The 24,075-nt window shown below is 41.2% G+C and overlaps 1 protein-coding gene across 2 annotated transcripts in view; it reads left to right on the top strand.

The window, feature by feature from the left end:
* LOC136858595 (monocarboxylate transporter 7) overlaps positions 1–24,075 on the top strand; it is a 107,250-nt gene that overhangs the window by 35,319 nt on the left and 47,856 nt on the right. Inside the window, exons 1-2 of one of the 2 annotated variants that reach the window (XM_067138268.2) lie at positions 5,636–5,735; positions 21,285–21,420. In XM_067138268.2, the coding sequence (XP_066994369.2) occupies positions 5,722–5,735; positions 21,285–21,420 (150 nt within the window). In that variant the 5' untranslated portion in view covers positions 5,636–5,721. Of the gene's footprint in view, positions 1–5,635; positions 5,736–21,284; positions 21,421–24,075 lie in introns of those variants that run through there. The other variant, XM_067138269.2, reaches the window with a different exon arrangement.

Below are 24,075 nucleotides of genomic sequence, written 5' to 3'. Positions count from 1 at the left end.
TTCCTATCGCATCGCCGTCATGAAACCTATTTGTATCTGTGCGACGCAAAAGAAATCGTAAAAAGAAACGATCTTTCATACTCGGTTGTAGTAGTCTATACAGTACTGCTTCACGGTCGCGTTTGGAGGTTTGCCTATACAGGAATCTAGAATGTAATTTTATTTGTTTTCAGGACTACTTCAATATAGGGGAATCTACTGACGTATTGGCCCAAAATTCGAAGATAATACTTTGTGCTAGTAGATACTCAGGTGCTAGTAGACCACACGTGATACCATTCTTTTTATGTGTAATTGATTTTGAAGGTCCAGCGAAGGTGTTAACGTTTACAGAGTTGTACATCATCATCATCATCTGTTTACCCTCCAGGTTCGGTTTTTCCCTCGGACTTAGCGAGGGATCCCACCTCTACCGCCTCAAGGGCAGTGTCCTGGAGCCTCAGACTCTTGGTCGGGGATACAACTGGGGAGTATGACCAGTACCTCGGCCAGGCGGCCTCACCTGCTATGCTGAACAGGGGCCTTGTGGAGGGATGGGAAGATTGGAAGGGATAGGCAAGGAAGAGGGAAGGAAGCGGCCGTGGTCTTAAGTTAGGTACCATCCCGGCATTCGCCTGGAGGAGAAGTGGGAAACCACGGAAAACCACTTCCAGGATGGCTGAGGTAGGAATCGAACCCACCTCTACTCACTTGACCTCCCGAGGCTGAGTGGACCCCGTTCCAGCCCTCGTACCACTTTTCAAATTTTCGTGGCAGAGCCGGGAATCGAACCCGGGCCTCCGGGGGTGGCACCTAATCACGCTAACCACTACACCACAGAGGCGAACCAGAGTTGTATAATTAAGCAAATAATCTATTACCTATTTCAGAATCATTAACGTTTAGATGTAATATCGCTGGTAATGTGCTTACATTTTCAATGATTTTCAACTGCTTCGTTCGGGATAATGTGTTGACGATTTCCGACGACAGAGTAGTGTTACAGAAACGTTACACACTTTCGGCTGGAAAGAGTTTGGGAGTAAGAAGACAACATGATCTAAGTGTTTATCAGTCTGGTCCCGCGGTGTAGGGGCCAACGTGTCCGCTTGTCACCCGGCGGTTCCGGGTTCGTTTCACGGTCGGGTGAGGGGTTTTTAATTGGAAATGATTAATATCCCTGGCTTGGGGACTGGTTGTTTTTGTCGTCCTTAACTTTCCTTTCCTCACATTCAACACTTTACACTTCCTCCATTTACAAAATGCACGCAGGTTCCTCACATAATGGTGCAAGTAGGGGTAAAAGATCTTTCTAGGTCGACGCCCCGAACAAATAGCATTTTATTAATGAAAAAAATGAACTGTGTATCACGAGCTGTCATTGGAAAGTTTCCGTGTATTACGTTAGCAGACGAATAAGCTTGCATGGAGTTCTTAAAGGAAGTCCGGCTCTTTGGCTCAATGGTCAGCTGACTGACCTTCGGTGAGAGGGCCCTGGTTTCGATACTCCGCCGATTCGTGGATATTAACTGGGTATAATTAATTCCTCTGTATCAGGCACACGTTTCTTGTGTTCGACAAATACACTTTTATTCATCTACATACAAAACAGCCGCACTACCAACTACCATCACCCTTTCAAATAGGGTTGACGTCAAGAAAGGCATCCGGCCATAATCATATCTACATGATGACCAAGAAGTCCGTTAACATTTGACGAGGCAATATTTCATGGAATACTAGAAGAAGGAGTTTCATTGACACCAAAATAAAGTACACAAAATGGCCATAAAATGACGCTTCATACGATACACAATCAATAATTAGCATAACGATCGAGGCTTAGCAAAGACGATGCTCTTTATAACACATACTCAACATGTCGGCCGTCATTCATCAACAATACCTGCAGTCGAGGGACAATGATGTGAACAGCACTGTAGAGCATATCCGTAGGTATGGTGAGAAATTGCCGTCGGATGTTGTCACTTAGCAATCCTAATGAGGTCGGACGATCGCGGTAGACTTGCGACTTCAGGTAACCCCACAACCTATAATCACACGGATTGAGGTCTGGGGACTGGGGAGGCCAAGCATGACATGCCGCGATTTCAGGCGCATCTGACGCCCTGTTTCACTACAGTTCCTTTTATACCGCACACGGGTCTCATGCGTCATCACTGACGAACTTCCGGATCACCCTTTATATCTGGTACCGACCCGAATAAATGGTAAAAAATACCAGGAAGAAGGAGAGGAAGAAGTTTCTAAAATCACAAGATGAGGACAAAGTTTGAATTTAAGAGGACAAATTTGGGCAAATATTATTTAATCCTCTCAAATATCAATAATCCTATCTTCCACTAATCACTACATTTAAAAGTTAGATTGGTTCAGGCAGAGCCTTCGTGGCGGCAATACGCCGGCCTCTCACTGCTGGATTCCGTAGTTCAAATCCCGGTCACTCCATGTGAGATTTGTGCCGGACAAAGCGGAGGCGGGACAGGTTTCTCTCCGGGTACTCCGGTTTTCCCTGTCATAATTCATTCCAGCAACATTCTCCAGTAACATTTCATTTCATCTGTCATTCATTGATCATTGCCCCAGAGGAGTGCGACAGGCATCGGCAGCCGGCAAAATTCCTATCCTCGCCGATAGATGGGGGCTTCATTCATTCCATTCCTGACCCGGTCGAATGACTGGAAACAGGCTGTGGATTTTCATTTTTCTAGGTAAACAGTCGATACGGAATCTACCACCTGGGCGACAGCCTTAAGTGCGAGTCAGTGGTGAGTGTTGAAGATGATAAAGTAAACTCGTGCTCGCATACCGACGTGATGCAGCTCTTTTCAGGCACACCCATTTAAACCTCATACCAGCCCTACTGTCATTTTTAAATTTCTGGCAGTACCGCGAATCGAACCTGGGCTCCCGAGGACAGCAGCTAATAACACTAACTGTTACGCTACGGAAGCGGACATGATGATGATGATGATGATGATGTAATAAAGCAATGGATGAGGGCGGGGCGTATGATGTGACGTGTAGTGTATGTTAGGATTAGGAGCCTGTAGAAGTAGAGCAAGTAAGGGAGAAGTATATTTATTGGCTTTGAAAGAAAATCAAACAGTACAAGATGTATGTATGTTTAGTCATCAGCCCGAAGGCTGATTGGATCCTCAACAGTTCCGCCATCAGCTGCCATACATGGCCTAGGCATCACTGAAGAGGCGTACTAGGGAACAAGGAGTGAGGTAGTTTCCCGTTGCTTTCCTCACCGAGCCAGAAGTTGCTATTACGTATCAGTCTGCCAAGCTCACTGAAATGCATGCACCAACTGACCCTATGAGCAATATTTTCACACCATTCATAACAGGGACTGGCTGCAGAAGGAATGGCATTACTAGCATCACTCATACCTCAGTCACTTTCATTTTGTCAAAGCCAAGGATAAAGCTGAGACAGATCAATGAAAGTAACAAAATTGCTCTAGCCTATACCAGAAGACATAGTGCACCGTAAACATTAGGTCCCGCCAGCAAAGGCACCAGTAGGCCTACAAGATATAAAATAATCTTTTAGGCATAGAATACGATTATCGACTCGGAAGTGTGAGCGTTAAAAACATGAAAGATTTAATATGAAAATCATTTCTAGACAATGCGTGGGAAGATCATATTTAGTAGGCTATCTAATTTAGTGAGAAATTATACCCGTTCACTGCGTTGATTAACTTTAGCGGTAGACGACGAGTATCATCTTCATAGGCGTTCGAGTAAAAGACTGGTTGCCGGGTATTTCGTCTATAATATAATTTAATTTAGTGGTGAGGTGTAAAATATCAACGTAGTATCCTAATTTCCACCATATGGGATAGGATATGGGAATATCACTAAATATAATGACAACGCATAGGAAAATTTTCCTTAGATAGATGTGCCATATTCAATGAAAACAAAATAGAAGAATAACACAGCGTGGGCGGTCATTTAAAATATTTCATCTTCCGCGACAAGGAATAATTTTTTATTAATTTTGCTGGTATATTTTCAACAATGGACAAGAATTGGCGTGACATAATTCAACAATGCAGTCTAGCATGAAACTGTGATGGCTGCCCGCCATTCTACAACATATTTGTTTACATGAATTCGTAACAGACGTTTTCAAACGGAGCTAAGAATGATAAACATCCAATCATCTCAATCAAACAAGTTTAAATGATTTCAAATACAAAGCTAAATTTCGTGGATTTAGATAGATGTCTAATGTGAATAATAAAACTTAACATTATTATCTTTCATTCGCTTCTTCGTTCTTCCTTCATTCATGCCAATTCTTCTTTTTCTCCCGCATAATTTATCGTTAAATTTTTTGGCAACTTCATAAATATAAATCAAGTAATAGCGAAACGAAGTAAACTTGTAACTTGTAACACGACAAGACAAATTAATACGTACAACGCTGTAGAACCTGTAAGAAAATAATAAATGGACATAGTCAACTAATTGGCTCCATCGCCGGTTCTCCATGAATAATCTCAAAGATGACATAATCTCAAGCACTACTGAGCCATTCAAAGAAAACAAACTAGTACACAATCTAACCGGAAAATAAAGAATAAAATCTACAAAAAATGATCGTAATATCATGCAATGGGCTCGGTACACAAGTCTACATAAAATCTCGTTCTGCCTTCTGGGATTAATTGATTCCCTTGATAAATACATATGTGGAGGCTCATATAAAGATAATGCTATAATACTAGTTTCTAGATGACCAGGTATGATTGAGCAATAGAAAATAAGAACATTGTTATTATAATTAAGCAGAAGAAAACGGCAACAATGCCATTGTTAACTACTGTTTACTCTGATTTAGTTATTGGTAATGAATAAACTATTGTATGGTACACGAGATTAAAATGTATTTAACATATCGTGAAAAATCACCCTCAAATGCACCTTGGGCGTTACATTTTTCACTCGACATTAAATGATTATTTAAAGCTCTCATAACGTAAATGTCTATGTTCGTTCCAATTCATTTTTTTTTTTTTTTTTTTTGCTAGTTGCTTTACGTCGCACCGACACAGATATGTCTTATGGCGACGATTGGATTGGAAAGGCCTAGGAGTTGGAAGGAAGCGGCCATGGCCTTAATTAAGGTACAGCCCCAGCATTTGCGTGGTGTGAAAATGGGAAACTACGGAAAACCATCTTTAGGGCTGCCGACAGTGGGGCTCGAACCCACGATCTCCCAGATGCATTTAGTTTTTTTCTTGTACGTGTAGTGATATTCACGGGCCTCACCAGAAGTTGATAAAAATTACAGTACACTAGGATAGATTCAAATTAATATACCCCCTAGATCTGTAGACATTTTCTTCAATTTTGAGAGTTTCATTGCCGTCCAGAAAAACAGTTATAAACCACGTCGTCTCCACGCTATGTCCGTGAACGAGCAAGAATGATTCATTATTAATCCAATAGCCAGACGTTGCAGCGCACATCTCAACACTTCTACTGGTGACCCGAAATTTATGACCTCCTGAACCATCATTAACATCACTTATCAGGGGTAACGAGACATGAAAATGTTTAAAAGATTCCACGCTCTCTATCAGTATGTAGTAATGAATGACCTCGCGAGTTATCAAAAGGAGAAGGCTGGCTGCTTCTAAGTCAGTCGGGCGTAAAACTCCCAGTCGAAGATACATCCAAACAGAAATCCGATTGATATATGGAGAAGACGACGTAAGTTAATGTTAACTTATGTAAAATATTCTTAAGGACGGTAAATTCTCAATCTTATTAATTCGTATTACATTAAATTCTCTCCAATATTTTGTTCTTTTAAATTTTAGCTTCTTATTAACAATCTACTTGGGGTGTTTTCTGGGAAAATTATTGTCTATTCTTGGTGACACGTGCTGAATACTTGTAATACCTAGCGATTCTTGGATTTACAGTGAAATAAATCGGAAGCATTGCTTTCAAATCACATAATAGGAATAAAAAGCGTTGATGCCTTAATTTTATTTTGATCATATAGGCCTAGTATAAGTTTTACATGAGGAAAAGTATATATTCCATTTTAAAAAACAGGAAGTCCAAATTTAAGTCACCTATTCAATTTCATTTGAGAAAAGGAACTTAACTGTTCAATTACTCACTACTTACTTACTAGAAACTAATTTGAAATTTATAAAAATCCCCACGTTTACACTGTGTATTCATATAATTATTTACTAACCATTGAGTGACAACTGGACGTTTATGATCTTACAAATACCATGGTAAAATTCTCTGCCACAAAGTTTTAATTACTCCATTGATTACTATTAAGGAATGTTATTACAGACATGAAGATATGTAAGAATGTACTCATCCTGCTTTTTATGATAACTCTTATAGAATACTCGTATTTTGAATTTTCTTGGTTTTGAAGATTATTCTATTTCCGATGTTATCATATTTCTTTCTTTAAAATTCACTTTGCGTTGGTCTCTGATGTTCCACTTTTTGGTGTTTTAAAAGTTCAAAATTAGTGTAACTTTTTTTGCTAGTGGCTTTACGTCGCACGGACACAGATAGGTCTTATGGCGACGATGGGACAGGGTAGGCCTAGGAGTGGGAAGGAAGCCGCCGTCGCCTTAATTAAGGTACAGCCCCAGCATTTTCCTGGTGTGAAAATGGGAAACCAGGGAAAACCATCTTCAGGGCTGCTGAGAGTGGAATTCGAACCCACTATTTCCCGGATGCAAGCTCACAGCTGCGCGGTAGTGTAAATAATTATCTTTGTTACAACCAACATATACTGTACAATTTCGCTTAGGTTAAATTATATGTGAGAGATCAAGACCTTGCTCTGTGACCAATTAGATCTATTGCAATTTCTCTACGGTTATAAATGGTGTGAAATTTCTGTGAGAGACTTTAGACAGTTCACTTTAGGGGACCATCCCCGAAGTCGGGGACAACGTTAATGAACATTTTAGTTGTTGTTTTGGATGCCTTACTATGGCACAAATATTATACTCCTATCTTCCTTTTTTAAAATTAATTTGATTTTGTCCCTGTACATTATGTTAAGCCCACTTTCGTTCTTGTTATGCGCTAGCCTTGTAGGTTGTAATTCTCAAAAATTTATCTCTCAGAGTTTCTCAACCTACCTGACATGAAAGAGAAAGTTTCACTTTTCCTTTTGGATGCATAAACATTCTCAGAACCTTTTAAATCTTGCTGTGTGTTCTAGCATTGCCAGTGCACATTCAATGGCCTGATTCATGTCTACCGAGCTCGATAGCTGCAGTCGCTTATGTGCGGCCAGTATCCAGTATTCTGGAGATAGTAGGTTCAAACCCCACTGTCAGCAGCCCTGAAGATGGTTTTCCGTGGTTTCCCATTTTCACACCAAGCAAATGCTGGGGATGTACCTTAATTAAGGCCACGGCCGCTTCCTTTCCACTCCTAGCCCTTTCCTATCCCATCGTCGCCATAAGACCTATCTGTGTTGGTGCGACGTAAAGCAACTAGCAAAAAAAAAATTAATGTCTACAGGTGCGTCATTCAGCGTAAGCTGTAACCAATAAAAGCTAATATGTAGAGTGGCTAAATATTTAGCGTAGGAACTGAGGCTGGTGCCTCTGCTTTCAAGAGCATTCCGTGACTTTCTATATAGCTATAAGTTGTGAGAGCAATGGAAATGGGATAGGGAAGTTACGTGATGGGAATGAGGAATAGATAGGAGGTAGTGGGTGTCCGATTATTATTAGGGATTGCAGTAGCGAGAGGTGAGAGGATGAGGGCTTCTGATACATTACAATTGTTATTTTGGAGGCCTTTGGTGAGATATTTTATGTTGAGGTCATGGGTTGGGGTGGTGGGGAAGGAGTAGGGTGGTAACTACGATGTGGAATGCGAAGTTTATCTGCGATTATAATAAGCCTGTGCGATTTTTCTAATTAGAGCGTAAAGATAAGACATGGACGTAAGTCTTTAAGTGGGACAGTTGCCAGTTGTAATCAGTTAAAAACGTCTAAGAGGTGGGGTCGTGGAAATGGTTGACGATTAGTTGAGAGGTATTCTGGAATAGTTATGAGGGCAGGGCGTGATCACTACCTACATGAAATAGTTATTGGATAGTGGGAGACAAGGTTAGGGATGATGAGAGGGTGAGAATGAGAGGGGTAGGTTTGGGCAAGGGTAGGATGTGGAGTAAGTTAAGGTAAGGGTTATTCTGCCCGAAGGCAGGTCCGAACCTCCGCAGAGGTGTTCCTGAGCCGGAGTTTACGTGCGGTAGGTTGGCCAGTTCCTTTCCGCTCCTCCATTCCCTTACCCCACCAACAACAGTGCTTGGCAACCCATCCAACTCCTGACCACGCCCAATGTTGCTTAACTTCGGAGATCTCACGGGATCCGGTGTTTCAGCACGGCTACGGCCGCTGGCGGTAGGATGTGGAAGGGGAAGCCAAAACGTATGCCCCGGAGATGAGTATGTAAGGTATTACATTCTGTGAGTTGTGTTTGATTATATGAATTTACATCAATATCCGCGAACAGACATTGTCTGATGGTACTGAATTTGCGATAGGGAGGCAAAGAGTTCCTATTGTTATTGTTTTTGTGGTGTAAAAATCTTCAAAGATTAGATATTCCGAAAATATATTATTAAATTAAAATGTGTGCTTTTCAACTGTTAGATCCTTTCTGACACCGATAGCGACTCCATCCCGACCTTGGTTGGAGCGGTCAGCACAATATAAATTAAAATATAGTACTTAAATTTAGGGGTTAGCTTTGACGTCAGAAAGGTTTCGTTTAAGACAAAGTTGTAAGTGGCATAAAGTGAGAGGGAACTTTCAAATAGCGGCCTGTTAGCTGTTAAAGATCTGATGTTGACATAGTAGATTTTCATCATATCAACGTAGAAATGGAGTAGTAGTTAGGGAGAAGAATAGAAAATGCATCTTATTTCCTAAGTACGCAATATCAACATGAGTTTTAAGTACCATTCTTGCGGCTAGTTGAATCTGGGATAGGGTGTGTGGGCAGTGGAAGTGGAGGACGTTCTGTAACACCATAGTCAGAAACTGGATGATGTTTTCAGAGCTCGGGATCGAGAGGAAGGATGAGGATGCGAAGGTAGGGAGATCCTGTGAGGTTACAGGAATGATATTCTCTAGCTTGGTGGATTCAGGAGTGATTCGGGCTTGCCGGGTGGATGGTTCTACTTCTGACACTTGTCGCAGCGAATCTGCTGAGGCGGGGATGATTGACATAGTGACTCCTGGCGTAAATCATGGCGCCGTCCCTCGCCAGCAAGTTCTTCGAAGCCACGTTCCGCTACAGGATCCTGACACAGGGAGGTGGGCCCCTGATCATTCGGTATACGAACCACATTGTAGACTTGGTGGCCTTCCATTTGCAGCTGGATGGGCACTTCATCTTCGGAATAGACCCAGCTACTTCTGTTAACTTCTCGTGTTTTAATGTATCTTGCTTTGAGATTAAAAATCTCTAAATCACAGCGCGCTCCTCCATGCAGGCAATATGTTGAATTAGTCAATACTAATGGTCATTATATACCGTATATCATGCCTGCCATCTGCCGGAATACTCGAGAACATTACTCTTCAAACTTCGAAGCCGAATACTTTTCAAACTCTATTCCACTATGCTGGATCATTTAGTAATTTCTGATAAAACCATAGAAAATATTTCATGAATATAACTGTAGGGCCCGGATGTTTATGGAGTAATAGGTTAGAATGCAAACTGACTGAAGCGAGTAATAAGTAGAGTCTACCCGCACGACGGTAGTGCTATGAGGTTTGCATAAACATCCGGGGTTCGTCTCATTAGAACCCCTAGAATTTATGTTAGTCCCACTACATTACGTTAGAGCGGGCTACTCGACATTTCCTACTAACAAAATTATTTAGTAACAAAGTACAGGTAGGGAAGGGTGGGAGCTGAGAAGGAAGCAATAATGGCCTTAATTAACGTACAACCCCGGCATTTCACTGGTGTGAAAATGATAAACTAATGGAAACCGATGGGGTTCGAACTCACCATCTTGTAGGGGTCGGGAATTTTGACTATCATTGGTTAACTCCGCTGGCAGGGGAGCTGCGTGTATGTGTCGCCTTCATTATCATTTCATCCTCATCACGACACGCAGGTCAAATCAAAAGACCTGAACCTGGCAAGCCGAACTTGTCCTCGGACACTCCCGGCATGCACCGTTTCATTTCTATCCAATCATCTCCATAAGATCTGTCTATGCCGGCGCGACTTGTAATATTTATTATTATCATATTTGTTGTCTTGTTTTGTATGGCGGGACTCAAGCTATGAAGCCTGCTATTCTGTCCGACCATACATACACCTACATGAAGAGTTAAATATACACTAAATAAGTTATCTACACTTTAATATCTTAATGTATCACTTAAATGTTTTAATTAACCCAATAACTTGGCTGTGATCTAATCCTACGTATGTTATGAATAATTATTATTTATTAACCAGGTTTGACAGAGTTTCTTAAAGCGGAGGTGGTTTGGATCCGAGTCCTCGGTCCTAAGTGGAGTAGAGTAGTTAGCTCAGTGTCTGTCTACTTTTTCTTTGTGTGTGTGTGTGTGTGTGTGTGTGTGTGTGTGTGTGTGTGTGTATTTTTGTTTGGAGGCTGTAAAGGAAGGAGGTTGGTTCGATTCCCGGCCAGGAAATTGAAAATTTTAAGAAACGAGGTTTCCACTTACGGAGATGCGCATCGTCCTGAGGTTACTCCAGCCTGCACCAAAAATAAGTACCTGGTTAATTACTGGGGGGCAATGACAGCCGGCCGTAGAGCTAACCACTCTACCCCATCAAGCGCCCAGGTTGCGGATAGTGGAAGCCTTTACCTTCCACCTGGCGTGACCAACCGACCCGCATTTTACGGGACGTCCTGCCTTGTGGAGGTAGGTATTTTGTAAATGACCCGCAATTGTTTCGTTTTCTATCAGGACGAATTTTCGTGCTATTGTTATCGGTACGAATTTTCACAATACGCAACTGTCCTGCCAGCTAGCTTCAACTAAACATAACTAAACCGTTTCCAGAAATATGATCTTTGAAAGTGCAAAGAAGCAGGTTATAGAATCTTTGGGGAAGCGTGTACCGTCCGACTTCCGAGCTACCGTTAGTCCGTCAGTGGCGTGGAGTGCTTTTTCCATTCTGTAGCACTTAATGTTGATGAATCATATTCAGAGCTTCCTCTGTTTAAAGACTCCATTAACATTGCGGCAACAAACAAATGTGTAGAACATTATTGTTAAATGATGGAGAATTATTTTAAACTTGTAACCTGAAGAAAAACAAATTAATGGTAAATTTTCAAAACTGGTACAGTTCTTATGTTTTATTCCTTCGATAGGGTTCGAAAATTTTATTTTCAGACCTTAGGAATAGACTTCGTGTGAATACTCTTAAGTACAAATCAAAATACATTTTGGAATGAGCTGCACACATACCTCGTATCTATAATGCAGTACTAAATGACAAAAACATTTCGACTTGTGCAAGAAGTGCCGATAAATGCAGTTTCAAGCAAGTTAAATTTAGTAATAGTTCTACTTATGTTGACGTTTTCAGTATTTCTACACTTTATGTATTAACTAGAAGTTAAAATTTAGAACAACTGTCGTCAAAGTATTTTCTGTAACTGATAAAACTAAGAAGTGCATCAAATATGTATTTTCTCTTCTACTACCAATTTAAAAACATTATGATAACATTTAGCCTACAAAATATTCAATGTTATTGTTATTATTTCAGAGTTTGTTGACTATTGAATGTCTTCATTTTGATGGAGGTCTTCAACCCACAGACTAAAAAATAAATTGTACAATATGTTTATTTCTGTAATAGTACTCTTGGGTAACTGGCAACACTATGCTTTTGAAAATATTTTTGTAGTTTTAAAATGACAGCTAAAAATATAGCTGTGCCCCCAAATTGGGGAATGTCCCCCTATTTCTAACGTCTTAACACTCATTCCTTCCTTCAACAGTTGGTCGGCCTACTTCCAACCCTCCAAGGGCCTTCATGGCCTGTGCTGAGATGATTTTTTGTCCATTTTGGTACTCATTTTTCTGTTGCTGGCTGAGTCACCAGGACCATGAACCTCCTCAATGGTATGTCGCGTATCTAAACTGCCTCTTACTCGAAGAACCAGGGTTCAGTTCCTGGCCAGTGAAAGGATTTTAATCATGGATTGAGGACTGGTTCACTCATCCTCGCTCGTAAGACCAAATGTTTGATATTAGATGCAGAAGGCGCAGTCACGAAAGTCAAGACATATGGCTGGGAATGCCGTCAGGCTGAAACGTAGCATTGCAATATCTGCAGACATCTGGCTGAGCAGCAGTCGCTAAGCCCCTTAGTGGACTGTACGTGCAACGGACAGAAAGTTAAATTTTAAACAGGATCCCAGAAGTCTGAAAGAGAATCAGTCAGTCACCAATAACCTGCATTATGTCTGTTACATAGGTGGCAGATTCCCTATCAGTTGTTAAACTAGTTTCTTCTTAAACGTTTTCAGATAATTTGGAAAGTTATCGTACATTTCCCTTGCTAAATTATTTCAATCCCTTACTCATTACCCTATAAAATAATATTTTCCCCAGTTCGTCCTCTTGAATTTAAACTTTATCTTCATATTATGACCTTTACTATTTTTAAAAGCTACACTCAAGCTTATTCGTCTACTAATGTCATTCCACTCCATCTTTCTACAGACAGTTCGAAACATACCACATAGTTGAGCATCTTGTCTCCTTACTCCCAAGTCTTCCCACAGCAAAGTTTGCAACATTTTCGTAACACTTCTCTTTTGTCGGAAATCACCCAGAACAGATCGTGCTGCTTTCCTTTGGATCTTTTCCAGTTCTCGTATCAAGTAATCCTGTAACACAGTAGTATATATAATTACTAAATATCAACTTGTTCTGTCTATAGGAAACGAATACCCTGACCTTTCTTTCAGTTATCTAGGGTCGGCTTTTTGTGTGATTCAGCCCAGCTTTATGGCTGGATGCCTTTTCTGACCCCAACCCAATGTGGAAGGATGTATTCGTTACTGCGTGTTTCTATGCTGGTTTGTAGTGTGATGTGCTGTACCGGATGGTTCTCTTCGGGATAGGAAGGAACACGTCTTAATCTTCAGACAGTGAGGTGGGGTCGTTTATGGCACCAGTAAGACTTTACATCTTTATTACAATTCTCGCTCCACTCCCTAATCATTTAGCCATGGAGCCGGGTACGACCATTAATAAAGCGCAGGGGCAAACTCTCCAAAAGTTGGTATCTACTTCCCCTAACCGGTATTCAGCCACGGACAATATATTGTATGTTGCACCATTTCGGGTAAGATCGTTTCAAAATGTTAAGATCGAGATATGGCAAAATGGTCTCGAAACACATCCCCCTGTGGGTGGGGGCGGTAGAATAACACCCACGGTATCCCCTGCCTGTCGTAAGAGGCGACTAAAAGGGTTCCCAGGGTCTCTGAACTTTGGAGCGTGGGTTGGCCACCACGGGGCCCTTAGCTGAGTCCTGGCATTGCTTCCACTTACTTGTGCCAGGCTCATCACTTTCATCTATCCTATCCGACCTCCCTTGGTCAACTCTTGTTCTTTTCCGACCCAGACGGTATTACGTATGGAGGCCTAGTGAGTCTTTCATTTTTACGCCCTTCGTGGCCCTTGTCTTCCTTTGGCCGATACCTTTATTTTTCGAAGTGTCGACCCCTTCCATTTTTCCCTCTGATTAGTGTTATTAAGAGGATGGTTGCCCAGTTGTACTTCCTCTTAAAACAATAATCACCACCACCACCTCTCGAAACACAGAGAATACTGTATGGAAAGAAGTGTTATAAACTACATTATCGGTGTTAAATGTTCATAAAACTACTGAAAAGGGCTGGCAAGACAATATGACCACGATAGGTATATCAAGACGAGTTATCGGGCCTATTTATAGTATAAGGAACGCTGCGGAGCAGGAGCGGTCCACGAATTACTATTACTATTATTATTATTATTATTATTATTATTATTATTATTATTATCATTATCATTATTATCATTATCATTATCATTATTATTATTATTATTATTATTGTTATTATTATTATTATTATTATTATTATTATGGATTTCGCAGAGGCCACTCAACTCTAGATGCCGTGAAAGAAGTGGTGAAGACAGCAGAACGAGCTCAAATGGGTAATCATTACTCTAGAAAGCTGACGCTTCTTGTGACTCTAGATGTTAAAAATGCTTTCAACTCGGCAAGATGGAGTGATATTTTGGAAGCTCTAAAAGAAACTTTCAAGCTACCAGAATATCTCATGTATATACTGCGAGACTATTTGAAAGACCGTACATTGTAATACGACACGGAAGATGGTCAGAGAAGAAAACGGCTCACAGCTGGTGCAGCGCAAGGCTCAATTCTCGGACCACACCTTTGGAATATCATGTATGATGATTTGTTACGGCTGGAGATGCCAGAAGATGTAAAACTTGTGGGTTATGCTGATGATGTGGCTGCTGTGATAGTAACTCGTAACCTAGAGCTGGCTCAATTTAAATTGAATCAGGTGATGCGACGTGTCAAAGAATGGATGATAAATCACAAGTTAGAACTCGCAGATCATAAAACGGAAATTATCCTCCTGACGAGGAAAAGGATTAATACTGTTGTACCGATGCAGATCGGGCAGATAGCCATCGAAACAACTAGGAGCACAAAATATCTTGGTGTAACGCTTGATACTAAGCTTACATATTGGGACCACATCCAACGGGTAACAGATAAGGCAGCGAAAACCATGACTGCACTGAGCAGACTCATGGGAAATATCAAGGGACCGATATCTAGTAAAAGGCGGCTTCTCATGTCAATTGTTCAATCGATACTGCTATACGGTTCGGAAATTTGGGCTGAATCGTTAAAAATTGTGAAATATCGGAGAAGAATTGCGGCTGTACAACGGAGAGCAGCTTTACGAATTGCTTGCGCATATCGCACAGTATCAGAACCCGCGATTCTAGTAGTAGCAGCAGTAGCTCCCATTGACTTGTTGGCCTTCGAAAGACAAGAAATTTGGCTCACACAAGAACAGCTAGGAAGGAAAAGGTCAAAGGCTTTGGCTCTTAGTCGCAGAATGCAACGATGGCAAACAAGATGGGAAGATGATTTTAGAGGAAAATGGACTAAAAGACTGATACCTTCTCTGGGCGTATGGGTTGGCCGAAACCATGGTGAGGTGAACTACTATCTCACACAGTTCTTGACAGGTCATGGATACTTCCGAAAATTTCTTCATAGACTAGGGCTAGCAACTAGTCCGGCGTGCATATACTGCGGTGATATCGATGACGTATTACATACTTTCTTTGTGTGTGTTCATTGGCTGCCGCAAAGAAGATGCTTAGAAGTTATGCAGGGAGAATTGACGCCAGAAGGGATCGTGTCAGTAATGCTACGAAGTCGAGAATCTTGGGACCAGGTGGCAGTCTACGTAGAAAATATTCTGCGTCAGAAGAAGAAGGACCTGGACGATTACGACAGATAGTAAAGCAGAAGAAGGAAGATGAAGCACAAGATGCATTAAGCACGACATCCGCCCTGAAGTTATGCGAGAGCGGGTTCCGGGGCGGAGATAAACTTCGTGGGAAAAGGGAGTGTGGTTTTTAGTGGGTAAGAATCTCCACACACTTGTTGAGTGCGGACCCTCACAAGCGTCTTATGAAAGATTTTCCACACTCCCTCGCAAAAAAAATTTATTATTATTATTATTATTATTATTATTATTATTATTATTATTATTATCATTATTATTATCATTATTATTATCATTATCATTATCATTATCATTATTATTATTATTATTATTATTATTATTATTATTATTATTATTATTATACCTTAAGCTTTCATTCGCTGTTATTATCTCCGTTTGTTTAATGTCGCTTGGTTCGGTTTAGCGTAAGACCTTAGTCCCGTTAGCCTTCTAAAGACCCACGATTGGCAACACTGCTACACATGGAACGCAACTCGTTAACCGGCTAGGAAGTGATTGACCATCGTTATTTGGTCGATCTGCTAATGAATGGATATCGTATGACCTTCGATTTGCTCTAACTGCAAACTTGTATTTTGGTTGAGAAACCTCTGTAATGACGGAAGTGGCAGACACGAGACTCAAGGCACGTGACGCACAAAGTGCCAGGCAATACAAACGAGAAATAAAACTCTTTCCTATTGGCCTTGATTTTATAATCATCTCCTGAGGTCAAACACGGTTGGACGATGAAAACTGTTCCAGCTGTGTTGCGTGTACAAATAAAATGGCTCCGCCTACAAAGATAATTTTGTAAGGAATAAACACAAAATTCCTTATCTGTTTTCATATTAGATAACTTGAATATCAGTGTAAACAGGTCCCAGGAAATTGAAACTTAGTTGTCATATCCCATCTTCCATACCAACCCTACTACGTCAAAGGATGGCTAGAACTTACATAAGCTTGACGATGTACGCAATGGAGATCGAAAATTTGCACCATGAAAAGACAAAAATCATTTGAAATGTGGATCCATCGAAGTATTATTAAAGTGCCCCCGGCTGAGACAGTGACGAACAGCGATGTTGTAAGAAGAAATATAGTGTGAACTTCAGCTCTTGTCTGCCATTAAATGTAGAAAATCTGCCTACATGTAAGAAAAGGCCAAATGTATAAGCTGCTTCAACTAATACTGAAAGGTAAGAAAGATGGCAGACAAGATCGTGGCAGGAGACGGAGAGAAATGTTCTTGCTTCAGAAAATAAGCGAGTTTTTAAGGATTTACTCCGCTCGAGATATTTTTAGGTTAGCAGAAGTGATAGGGAATATTCAGGAAAGATCATTGGAGACTGCTGACAAGAAAGAGTGCAACTGGAATAGACAAAAGACTGACTGAATGGTTGGCTGTACCCTATATCTAAAAATAGAACACAGAGTATTAGAATAGGCGAAGCTTTATCTAGGTAGGTAAGGGTTATTCTGCCCGAAGGCAGGTCCGAACTTCCGCAGAGGTGTTCCTGAGCCGCAGTTTACGTGCGGTAGGGTGGCCAGCTCCTTTCCGCTCCTCCATTCCCTTACCCCCCCCCCCCCCCCACCAACAGCGCGTGGCAACCCATCCAACTCCTGGCCACGCCCAATGTTTCTTAACTTCGGAGATCTCACGAGATCCGGCGTTTCAACACGGCTACGGCCGTTGGCAAGCTTTATCTGATCCTGTAATAATTACGAGGGGAATTCCTCAAGGCAGTATTATTGGACCTTTATGTTTTCTTACACATAATAAATGATATGAGTAAAGAACTGGAATCAGTGATCAGTCTTTGCTAATAACGTTATACTGTTCAGAGTATTAAAAGAGTTATAAGGCTGTGAGCGACTGAAAAAAGACCTCGATAATGTTGAGTCATGGACAACAAGCAATGGTGTGAAAAGTCAGGTCGTGTGAGTTTCATTAAGAAGAAAAGTCATCTCAGGTTTAATTACTGCGTTGATGGGGTTTTGTTAAGTTCCTCGCCGAGCTCAATAGGTTGCAGTCGCTTAAGTGCTGCCAGTATCCAGTATTCGGGAGATAGTGGGTTCGAACCCCACTTCCGTGGTATCCAATTTTCACACCAGGCAAATGCTAGGACTGTACCTAAATTAAGGCCACGAATGCATCCTTCCCACTCCTAGCCCTTTCTTATCCCAACGTATTTGTAAGACCTATTTGTGTCGGTGCGACGTAAAACAACTTGTAAGAAATGAAGCTCCTCAAGTTGAGCACTGTAAGTACTTAGGTGTTAATATAAGAAAAGAACTTCATTGGGGTGATCACATAAACGGAATTGTAAATAAAGGGTACAGATCTCTTTACATGGTTCTGAGTGTATTTAAGGGTTATAGTTAGGATATAAAGGAGAGGACATATAAATCTCTAGTAAGAGCACAATTGGAGCATGGTTCCAGTGTATGAGAACCAAGCCAGGATTACTTGATTAAAAAAATGAAAACAATCCAAAGGAAAGCAGATCGATTTTTTGGATGATTTCAAAAAAGAGTAGCGCTACGAAAATGTTACAAACTTAATGCCGGGAAGACTTGAGAGAAAGGGGACGAGCTGCTCGATTAAGTGATATGTTCCGAGCTGACAGTGAAGAGATGGCGTAGAATGACATTAGCAAACCGATAAGTTTGAATGGTGTTTCTAAAAGTAGGAAAGATCACAACATGAAGATAAAGCTGGAATTCAAGAGGACAAATTGGGTCAAGTATTCGTTTATAGATTTGCAATAATTTATTAAGACGGGTGTTCGATTAGTTTCCAAATTCTTCTATATTATTTAAGAAAGACTAGGTAAATAACTAATACGGAATCTGCGACCTGGATAACTGCCCTAAGTTGTTCCTAAAGCTCAATTTATAATGAATATTCGTTTTGCTCGACCTGAAGAATAATTCCAGATAGATCAATGTTTGTGTTCCTGAAACAAAAAGTAATCGAGAACAATTAATGTCACTTGAGTACAAGAAAAATCAAGAGGAGGAGCCTATTATCTGCAGTAGTATTTCTAGAGTTCCAGAATTTATCCTGAAAGAGTCTGAAGCTCCAGGTGTATTTCTTGCGACTTTTTATCGAATAACTACAAAATTAAAAAGCAATCTTAATAAAATAGATAGTGGTTAGTGTGTTCAGCTGCCACCCCCTCCCTAGGTGGTCTGGGTTTGGTTCCCGGCTCTATCACAACTGGTACGAGGATTGGAACAGGATCCACTCAGCCTCGGGAAGCCAACTGAGTAGAGGGGGTTTGATTCCCACCTGAGCCACCTTTCAAGTGGTTTTCTCCAGGCAAATGTCGGGATGGTACTTCAGGCCACGGCTGCTTCCCTCTTCCTTGCCCATCCCTTCCAATCTTCCTATCCCCCACAAGGTCGCTATTCAGTATAACATGTGAGGCAATCTTGGACAAGGTACTGGTCCTCCCACAGTTGTATCCCCGACCAAATGCCTCGCGTTCTAGGAGACTACCCTTGAGGTGGTAGAAGTGGGATCTCTCGCTGAGTCAGGGGTAAAAATCAAGAAATGTAAACAGATTAAATAAAGAAATGAATCATAAATATAAAATAAAGCATTTATAAACTATGCAGAGAACAACATTTTCAGAACGGAAACATACTCTTTTATTCTTCTATTTAAAATCTTTGTACCGAAGCCCACCAATAGCCTATGTCGGTTGTCGACTTCATCGGAATAACAGACTTAACGTCCTGTTGATTGTGCGCTCATTGGTCAAATATATTATTGAGGAAAAGGCAAAGAATCTATAAAGATGCTTCAGTACGCTGTTCTGACGATTTTACATACAAGCAAGTTCACGTAGGTGCGATAAAACTACAGTGATAAGAATACGATAAAATAGGTGCGATAGACAGTTGTGTTTGGTTAAAATTCCCGATATTCTCATACCAGATTGGTCAGTAATTCATGAGATAAATAGTCCTAGAAATTAGAGGCTAGTTTATACATGGAAGTTTATCTACACCTTGCTAATATAATGGTACATTTTTGTGCTCGTAGAACGAGTTTAGGGCAACGTTACAGATTGCCCTAAACGTTGCTTGCCTCTTTCCTAACATAATAAAACTGTTGTTGTTCGTGTCAATCATTCCATTGACTTGTTTTATGCAGCTATCCACGCCACAATATCCTGTGCTAATCTTATCATTTCTACGTAGCTACTATATCCTACATCTACTCCAATCTGTTTGTCATATTCGTTCCTTGGTCTACCTCTGCCTTTCTTACCTCCTGCCCATGAAATACAAACTTAACAAGTCCTGTGTGTCTTAAGATGTGTCTTATCATTCAATCTCTTTTCTTGGCCAAATGTCACCAAATCATTCTCCTTTCACCAATTCGAACCACTGTTTCTCCATTTGTGATTCGGTCTACCCATCTCACCTTTAGCATTCGTATGCAACACCACATTTCAAAAGCTTCTATTCTCTGTCTTTTTGAGCTAGGTATCGTCTAGTACAAAAGTTTATTAGGTTAGATTACATAAGATTCATTTTGTGTGTGATATTTAGGCCATTATTCCCTCTCTTTCATCTAATCGGAAAATTGGAGATTACGATAATGAATTCAACGTTATTGACGTCGAGGTGCCAAAAGTTTGTCCCACAGGAATTCTTCAAAGTTTCGGTAAATGTACCGACACAAGGCTGAGGTATTCAAGCACCTTCAAATACCACCGGACTGAGTCAGGATTTGGGCTCAGAAGGACAGTGCTCTACTGTCTGAGCTACTCAGCACGGCTCCGAAATTGTGTTCGGATGAGAGGTAGTGAAGTTAGTAGTACGGGTAGCGAGGTGAGGCATAAGACATGAAGATTAAGGATGTTTGAGTTTTAGGCAACCAAGTTCATTGCAGGCAGGTGTTCTGTAAGAAGATCATATTAACGCAGTGTACACAGGCGCATTAGACAAATTTTTGTTTGTAATTAAAAGTAGCAAACTTTGTATTGGCAAATGTATATTAGAGAATATTACGAAAGACTATAGCTCAGCTAACGCTTGGTTCAGCCAAAGCTCAGAACTTAGAAAGCATTTGAAGCATGTGAAGGAGAGGGCGTATACATCTCTGGTAAGACAAAGATTAGAGTGTGGTTCCAGTGTGTGGAACGCTCATCAGGACTACTTGATACGAGAAATGCTTTCCTAAGCAGCACGACTTGTTCTGGGTGATTTCCGACAAAGGAGTAATGTTGCAAACTTTGGGGTCGGAAGACTTTGGAGTAAGGGGACGAGATGTTCGGTTGTGTAGTACGTACGTTTCGAGCTCTCAGTGGAGAGATGGCGTGGAATGGCATTAATAGACGAATAAGCTTTTAAAAATAGGAAAGGTCATAATATGTTGATGGAGTTGGAATTCGATAAATTGGGGCACATATCCATTTAGGGGAATGCTAGATAATTTTCCAATTTCTTTGTAATCGTTTAAGAAAAAGGTAGGTAAACAATTGATAGGGAATCTGCCACCTAGACGACAGCCCTAAATGCAGATAATTAATGAGTCAAAGCATTTTTACTGTGCTATATTTCCTGCTGACAACGGTAGTGAAGTCCGTATCATTCTTCATAAGCTTTATTCCTCTAGTTTAGTTCCGGTGTTTCTTATAATTAATCAGACATGTTCTCTCTTGTTTCAGAACAGAAAGCATGGTTCACGAGGATCGACCCAAGTACGAGATGGAGGTAGAATTGGAGGATGAGGAAGACAATGAAGACGAAGCTCCCGAGGGAGGATGGGGCTGGGTGGTAGCCTTTGGGCTTGCACTTGTGTTGGTAAGAATATTATTTTGACTACTGACTGCCGAAAGCACGATGTTAGTCGGGTCAATTTTCTTCTCCTTACTGATCCGGAACTTGAAGTGAATTTGGTCATGTTTTATGACCGTTGAATCTTCCTGATGCCAACTTGATATGGAGGGATGTATTTACTATTTGCATGTTTCTGCAATGTTTGGAAATGTGGTGTGTTGTATATAAATGAAGAGAAGTGCATTAATACGAATACTAGTGCCTCAAACCAGAGGAATGAACCATACACAATTACAATACCCGACACAACCGGATTCGAACTCGAAGTCCTCTTAAAAGGAGGCCATTTCGCTGACCATGTAGCCAAGGAGCCGGATGGTAAAGTAAATAATTATATATAGTGTAGATTATTATTATTATTATTATTATAATCATGTATTCCGTTCAAGGACTTATCTGTTGCCGTCCGACTGACGGCTGTTCTTTTCATTGCTACATCACTTTCTGCTCAGGTCTTCTAAGATATTTTATGAATAAATTCCTAGGTCTCACCCGAGGCCTTTGTCCAGCAATATATCTTCTATTATGATTGTCAATAACGAAAAATGGCATAAAGTGTGGTCCCACCAGGATAGACGTAGTTGTTTGCGTGTTAATTTCAACTCAGATGTCTTTCGCCTTTACACATACCACTTTGCAACTAAAAGCCGGTGGGTCTTGATTGGTTCAGCTTTGGCTACAATCTACCACTCTTGAAGGCTGCCTTCACATGTACCGGCACCACTATGCAACCACACCACAACTACACAACAGTGGATGGCTGTGGGCGGTCTCAGCTCTTATGAAAATGCAATAGGTTACTGCTTTACGTAGCTCCGACACAGATAGGTCATATGGCGACGACGGGATACAAAATGGCTAGAAATGGGAAGGAAACGGCGGTGGCTTTAATTAAGGTACAGCCCCAGCATTTGCCTCGTGTGAAAATGGGAAACCATGGAAAACCATCTTCAGGGCTGCCAACCCACTATCTCCCGAATACTGGATACTGGCCGCACTTAAGCGACTGCAGCTATTGAGCTCGGTAATACTGCTTTCACACCTACCACACACTGCAGTTCAGTTCACGCACTGTCGCAATCTGTGGACGATATTACCCACAAAAAGTTGCTGGCAGTGGTCGAATGCAATTCACACAGGCGACACGCCAACCTCGCGCACACCTGCTCACTTCAGTCGCTCCCTTCGTTTCCAGCCGGCAATACGTATTTCCGCTCTAGTGCTGCTGCAAAGTGGCGACCGAAAGTCATACCCTTGGTATGGAATTGTTTATTTTTTTTTTTTTTGCTAGGGGCTTTACGTCGCACCGACACAGATAGGTCTTATGGCGACGATGGGATAGGAAAGGTCTAGGAGTTGGAAGGAAGCGGCCGTGGCCTTAATTAAGGTACAGCCCCAGCATTTGCCTGGTGTGAAAATGGGAAACCACGGAAAACCATTTTCAGGGCTGCCGATAGTGGGATTCGAACCTACTATCTCCCGGATGCAAGCTCACAGCCGCGCGCCTCTACGCGCACGGCCAACTCGCCCGGTGAATTGTTTATTGAAGAGGTACGCAACTCACTAAACATTTTGGACTATACAATTGCTCCTTATAGCAACCGAATAGAAAAGGCTAAATTTCCTGTTTCCTATAATAGGATGAATCCAATAAACTCTCTTTCGATGACACCGTCTTCGTCGACGTAACAAAAACAACAGCAATGCATCCTCTCCGAAATCCATTTCAGTACTGTATATTTACGGGTGTAGAGTGGTTGGAAAGAATGTGGCCGATACGAACTCAAATGCCGGGCTGAGTGTCTCAGACGGTTAAGGCGCTGGCCTTCTAACCCCAACTTGGCAGGTTCGATCCTGGCTCAGTCCGGTGGTATTTGAAGGTGCTCAAATACGACAGCCCCGTGTCGGTAGATTTACTGGCACGTAAAAGAACTCCTGCGGGACTAAATTCCGGCACCTCGGCGTCTCCGAAGACCTTAAAAAGTAGTTAGTGGGACGTAAAGCAAATAACATTATTATTAACGAACTCAAATAACTACAAAGATCCACTCTACAGCCATAAGTACAGAGTACTGAAATGGATTTCGGGCTTTTAGTATGTAGAGTCGTCGTTGGCTATATTGAAATAGAGTTTATTGGATTCATCCTGTTACAAACAACAGGAGCGCATGTCAGTACCAGAAGAGCGTGCTGGAATCACATCAATTTGTTTAGATATTAAAGATATCTGATGAAAGATACAAGGTGTAAACATAATTAAATATATATGTCAAAAGAAAATCCTCCGTACGTTGACTTGAAATACTGTTTGGTTAAAATGCTCCGTCAGGTGTATTCCGGTAGACTAGCTGTTGGTTATGAAAGATTATGTGAAGTCTGTGGAGGTTCAGATTGGGAAACTGTACGGTGGCACTCAGGATTGTCTCCCAGCGTAGGTGGACGCTGTACATATGTATGAGGGCACTGAATGTTGTCTTTGTTCTTATAATAACGTGTTATATCCACAACCATAGAAGTCGTCGAAACGCCTGCATCATTTGTAAATATAAGTTTGGGGTCGAGGTTGGCTATATTTCTGACGTATATTCAAAATGTCAATTTCGGCTTCCAGTTTCAGGT

Source organism: Anabrus simplex, chromosome 1 (assembly GCF_040414725.1).
Source record: "Anabrus simplex isolate iqAnaSimp1 chromosome 1, ASM4041472v1, whole genome shotgun sequence".
NCBI lineage: Eukaryota > Metazoa > Arthropoda > Insecta > Orthoptera > Tettigoniidae > Anabrus > Anabrus simplex.
This window is presented reverse-complemented; position numbering and strand designations above follow the sequence as displayed.